General features: G+C 44.1%; 1 protein-coding gene across 1 annotated transcript in view; it reads left to right on the forward strand.

The window, feature by feature from the left end:
* The window catches only part of LOC106510843 (glycogen debranching enzyme), a gene marked incomplete at its 3' end in the record, with an annotated part of 17402 nt that extends 11353 nt beyond the window's left edge, over window positions 1-6049 (forward strand). Inside the window, 5 exon segments of the mRNA XM_013999568.1 lie at window positions 363-489; window positions 890-992; window positions 1691-1788; window positions 4305-4444; window positions 5862-6049. Of these exon segments, the coding sequence (XP_013855022.1) occupies window positions 363-489; window positions 890-992; window positions 1691-1788; window positions 4305-4444; window positions 5862-6049 (656 nt within the window).
* Window positions 6050-6386: the final 337 nt, after the last annotated feature.

Below are 6386 nucleotides of genomic sequence, written 5' to 3' on the forward strand. Positions count from 1 at the left end.
TAATGGAAACACTGCAGTTGTGAAACTGTGTTTTTTCGACATTAACAGAATATCGACAAAGTTTTGCGAACATTTGTAATGGAAATGCAGCTACTGTAAATACGTCTCTTAATTCTGTTTGAGCTTCCGAAGACCTAGCAGGTTTTACCGCTGCCTTTCCTGCATGAAATAAAAGCACATTGTATCAGTGAACTAAAACCAGCAGAATGGATCAGGACAGCAGTTATTTCAACACTGTTCACTTTAAATCAAATGGTGTTTGTATTTTTGTGTTTAACTCATTGTTTAGAATGAACAATGAGTTCCTACATTTTTCAGTGTAGGAATGGTTAATGTCAAAATAATCTGAGGTGTATTTTCAGGCAGTAAGCCCGATCATGTTAAGTCTGGAGGAAAGAAGGAGCTGAAGATCATCCAGGACCCAGAGTATCGTCGTTTTGGCAGCACAGTAGACTTGGACTGTGCTTTGGAAACATTTGTGCCTCACAGGTTAGCTTGGACGCCACATCTTGTTAAAGTTCATGTTGGTGAATTATAGATATAAAAACCTGTTCATTTATTGTTTGTGATCACTGATAGAAAAAGTCAACGTTTTTGTTCTCTGCTCCTAATTTCTCCTGATGTGTGAAAGATGAATGTTCAATGAGAGGAACTAAAGTTTCATGAGGTTTTGATAAAGCTAGRTGGTGGACAGTAACATGTCATGTTTTGTTGGTAATTTGATGTCGCCCTGCTTTGAGAATTACTGAGGACCAAATTATTGTTTTTTTATTATGTTGATAAAACCAGTGCAAACTTCCTTCTGATTGTGATTGTATGTAGAAAGTATCCAGTAAAGTGCTTTAGACTTGTCTTAATGTAGAATAATTGTTGTTGATTCACTCTCCAGCTCATCTCCACAGCAAATAGAGGAGTGCTGTGGAAGGCTGAAAAACAGGCTCAATGAGCTAAATGAAGAACAGAACCACATTGTGCACCAGCATCAAGAGCAGGTATGATAAAGTCTGCAGTAGGTCACAGAAGAAGTGAACATTTATATACTCATAGGTATACTGAGGGCAGTGGGGCCAGGGTCTTTCCAAAGGACCCTTGGCTCATGGGCTGGAATGCTTAAAGACTTACCTCATTACCAGTGGGCTAAAAGTGCCGTTCAGCCTGTAAGATGGTGGGATGTGTTGATGTCAGTGTTGCTTTAACATGATCATTCACTCAGCCTATCCATCCGCTGTTTACCTGTTGTTCCATTCATTGTTGTGGGGAGCTGGTGGTCAGTGTGTGGGAGGTGGGGTACACCTTGAACAGGTCCAAAAGTCCCATCACATTGCCACAAACAGGAAGAGGAACGATTCATGCCCTTACTCACACCTAGGGACAATTAAGAGTTGCCAATTAACCTAAGAAGAATGTTTTAGGACTGTGGGAGGAAACCAGAGGACCCAGAGAAAACCCACATGTGCACACAGACCTGTACAGTCCATACAGAAAGACATCAGGAGGGAGGCTAACCTTTACACTGACAGGTGACACTCCTAACCACTGCCTCGCTCTGCCTAGTTTACTGCAACTGTCCAAAGGCTTTAGGCTCATTAAGGAACMCTATTCATGTCAAAAAGACACTTAACACAGTGAGAGCTGTACACTCATCATAGAGACATAATGTTTGTCTTTTAAATGTTCTGTTTCCTTCCAGGCAGTCAACTGTGTTGTGGGGAACATTGTGTATGAACGTCTGGCTGACCATGGTCCCAAACTGGGTCCTGTTACCAGGAAAACTCCTCTAGTCACCAGGTACTGATTTTCAAAGGAGCAGCTAGTCTGGATAAAGGGAAGGAATACATAGCAATAAATTAGATTATCATTAAAAAGTTCATTTATTTTAGTCATTCAGTTCAAAAAATAAACCCATTAAAATTAATTACTCACAGAGTGATGTATTTCAAGTTTTTATTTCAGTTAATTTGGATGATATTGCTTATGGCAAATGAAAACCCAAACTTCCGACGTTTCCGCCTCTGAGGTTTCAGTTAGCAGCCTAGCCTCCCCCTCCCAGGCGGGAGAGTCGGAGCTAGATCTGCCTCAGAGGAACAGATGCTCCGTTGTGCCGGCCGGGCATTCCGTTATCTACGAGTACACCCCTCCCAGTGATGGCTGCTTTGGTCAGCACCATCCTAGACATCATCCAGACGGTGGGGAGAGCAAAGGRCCTCATTGTATCGTAGCCGCTAGCCCCGCTACCTCCAGACGAGTTGGTGGGAAAGTTTCCTGCTCCGCACTCCACCTGCTGAGATCCAKTCTGGCCACGTTTCCCAGCGGTGACCACCTACATATCAGGAGCAGCTGATCCGCTGAAACTGAGGGCTCCTGTGTCCACCTTCATAGATCATGAAAGTGGAGGGCCTGACAGACAAGGGCTTCCTGCCTGTTCCCCCTGTGGAACAGAGCCTGACCAACGTCTTTGGGGTTAGAGCGGCCCGGCACGTCTGACGACGACCCGTCCCTCCTAATGACCAGCTCACGGCTAGAATCATGGATTGACACCAGTGCACCTCCTAGACCAGCACTACCAACAACATGGCTCTGCTGGCCTTCAGCATGTCCAAGGAGGTGAAGGAGGGAGTTCTGTAACGCTGTGGACATCATTCTGAACTTGTCCAGGCTGTGTGTTCTGCCCGGGCGCTGCCCTGGATGATGCAGAGACAGATGTGGCTTCGCCTCTCYTCCTCCATCCCTGAGGAGCTGAAGAAAGAGCTGCTGGAAGGGCCCRTCACTCTGGACGGATTGTTTGGTCCTCATGTCCTGTCTCTGGTGCAGCACATGCAGTCTTCATCTGAAGCACTGGAACAGGTCCAGAAACGTGGCGTAGCCACGGCAAGAACACCACACAGAAGTGCTSGTTCAGTGCACACAGTCTCCCCGGCTGAGTCCGGCAGCGAGTCGTGTGATAAACTCTCTGGGACTGTAACACAGCCTTTCCATCCAGGCCCCCCATGGGTCACCCAGGAGAGATCTCAGGTGATGGTGGTAGGGGCTCAGGTATGGCTCGTAGCCGTGACAAACAGATCAGAGAGTCTGTGCTCGCCCGCTCTCAGAGTGGCAGTGAGTATGCACTATGGACAGGTGGATGGACCACCTGATCAGCGGGGGTCCACACTGCAGTTTGCAGCAGCACCTCCGAGGTTCAGCAGAGTCCTGGAGACCATCCTGTCGTCTCCACAGCAGACTCTGCTCTCCAGTCTGAGCTGCAGGAACTCCTGATGAAAGACRTCATCTCCAGGGTTCCCAGCGGCAAGGAGAACACGGGTTTTACTCACTGTACTTCCTGGTACCAAAAAGGTCAGGCAGGATGAGACCCATTCTGGACTCATCCGTCTTCATGGAGAGACCGTTCCACATGCTGACGATCAGACAGGTGTTGGAATGTGTTCAACAGAACAACCGGTTAAAAGTATTATTTCTATCACATCACGTCTCTATCATTCCCAAACACAGAAAACAGAAAATCCAGCTTTTACTCCTAAAAGCAWGACGAGCTCCTACAGATCTAGAGTTCTAACACTGGATGGGTTCTTCCCTCCACCACATAACTGTGAGGAAGCGTGCGCTCTCCTGTTATGTCGTGCACACAGCTGATATACGGCACTCTCAGCTTTTGTTTGTGTATTTCAGAGAACAGTCAAAAGGACTTCCTCTGTCAGCTCAGCGCTTGTCACACTGGCTWTGTGAAGCTGTTTCACAAGCYTATATCTCCTCTGGATCACAGCCTCCAGAGGGACTCAGAGCTCATTCCACCAGAGGAATTTCATCCTCCACAACTCTGCATGGAGGAGTGTCATCACAGGACATCTGCACTGCAGCTTCCTGCTCTTCTCTATGCTCATTTATTCACTATATCTGTGTGATGTTTCCAGTTTCTCTCTGACCCACTCTGTTCTCAGAGTTCTGTCAGAGTGATGATGTGGATGTTTCCAGATAACTATCTTTTCAACCTTCGAGCTGACACAGAAACTTTTCTTTGTGTCCAACTGATGCACAGATTCAGTGATGCGTAAATTACACACTAGTCGAAGGTGGAATCTGAAGGRTTAGGAAGGAAAGCAGGTGATTGTGTAACTGTCATACCGGATGGACCCAGTGAGGCATAGACTACATCCTCCTCYGCCTTTAACCCAATAGTGATAGCCTTAAAGGGCGGAGCCTATACTCATAGTGTCTGGGGTTACACTACGTAACCAATCTTAAGTCAGACAATCCTGAGCTGTGATAAAGGAGGCTGCATGTTGGATAATTTTCATTGTTTATTCCAGGTATTTCACCTTCCCATATGAAGAMATGAGTTTTGAACAAGAGCTGGAGCTGCTGGACCATCCAGAAAAGATTAGCCACTTCTTGGCTCACAACGGTTGGGTGATGGGTGATGATCCACTGCGCAACTTTGCTGAACCAGGTAGAACATTAAGTAATCAGTGGCAAAAACATTGCAAGCAGAGAACCAGTGGTGGGCAGCGCTAATCCAAAAATTAGCTYCGCAATTTCTAAAGCACTTATGAAAAAATTTAGGTCCGCAACTTCAATAACGCTTATGTCATTGAAAGATTAGTGGAAGCTAATTTTAAAGCACAGGATCAATTTGACACTTACTAGCTGACAATTCATGTACAATATATGCACAACACTGCCAACTAGCAGCGTATGAACCCTTGTACAGCTTAATMCTACAACCGTCGATTGCTAGGGATGTGATTTCCTGAAACAGAACTTTGGCTCATGTTGTAAATATTAAAACGTTGTTGAGGATTGCTAGTTCAGATGCTTCTTTAAAAAGTTGTTGAGGATTACTAGTTTGGCTGCATCTTTTTCTTTTTCTTTTGTTTGTTGTAGATTTTTCATTAAAGAAGCATCAACAAAGTAATTTTAAAACTGTTTATTGGAAAACTGAAGCGATGCATTCTGGGTACATGACAGACTGACGGGAAACGAAAGCACGGGGAACAGGAAACCAGTATCTTCCCTTCAAAATAAGAGCTTGGATTTTAAAGTTTTTCATGTTTCCATTGGATTAAGTTTTCCAGTTCACCTGAAACTCATCAGACTGAAGAAGTCTCTTGGAGGAGAGATGAAACGTTTCACTAAAGAAGAACCATCCAGAGGACCTACTGATTTTTTATCTTTGATTTTTTTCTACCTGGATCAGGATGTTTTCCATGTAGTTGCTCCAGTTGACCACTAGATGTCAGTCTTCACCAGCATAGCATCTTTAAATCATTTCTGAGTCTGTAACCCCGTTGGCTGATTGCTTTTGACCTCCAGCGTTTAAACTTTATTTTATTTTTTTTTAAAAAGTAGCTCCGATTGTAAAGTAAAATAAATCAATACATACAAAATTTTAGTATGGATTACAAACATTTACTGTTTTTGCTGGGAAAGGGAGTTCTAAACATTGCCTTCCTGCTACGTAAGCAGACACAAAGCATTGTGGGAAATCAGAACCGTGACCCAAAGCAACAGTCAGCAGGATGTATACCTTCACAATAAGTGTTTTTACCTGGGAGGGGTGCTGTTGGATAGATCACATGTGTTGTGATTCATTGACAGTCATACCTTCTGCTGTTCAACATAATGATGACTGGTAGATAATTAGTTATTAGTGGTACTGCATTTTAATTTTAGAAAGCGCAAATCTGCTAAAGCGCAAACAAAATGTTTAGGTCCGCAATTAGTGGATTTGCTCTTTAGCGGACTGGTACCCACCACTGCAGGGAACCAAATGTTTTATAAGGCTGCCGTCAGATGTAACTCTTGGTTCTACCAGGTATAAAACTGATTTCTTGCAGCCAGTATTAAAGTGTGTGTTCTGTCTTTAGGCTCAAATGTTTACCTGCGTCGGGAGCTGATCTGCTGGGGTGACAGTGTCAAACTCCGCTATGGTAGTGGACCTGAAGATTGTCCATACCTTTGGGACCACATGCAGAAGTACACTGAAACCACAGCCAAATATTTCCATGGAGTCCGACTGGACAACTGCCACTCTACACCATTACATGTTGCTGAGGTATTGTCACACATTCTAAATGTAGTGAGAAATAAACCTGACTTCACTAGGACAGGCTGGGGAGGACTGCATCATCAGACCTCTGTTTTCAATATATTCTCAAAATCCGCACAAGTTTTACAACTCGTTGCCAACATCCACATACTGGCAATTTGAGTTTTTCATCAAATCATAGTTTGTTTTATGTGCACAGGGGTTTCTCTGTTWCAGTATATGTGCTTGCAGGAACACATTTAATGAGTCATTGTGTTTTTGTTGTCACGTTCACTGTCTCAGTGCAGATAAAGATATGCTTTGTTGGCTCAACACATTCTACAACATACTATATATGTATAAA

This window comes from Austrofundulus limnaeus, unplaced genomic scaffold (genome assembly GCF_001266775.1).
Source record: "Austrofundulus limnaeus strain Quisiro unplaced genomic scaffold, Austrofundulus_limnaeus-1.0 Scaffold2351, whole genome shotgun sequence".
In the NCBI taxonomy this organism is placed as follows: Eukaryota; Metazoa; Chordata; class Actinopteri; order Cyprinodontiformes; family Rivulidae; genus Austrofundulus; species Austrofundulus limnaeus.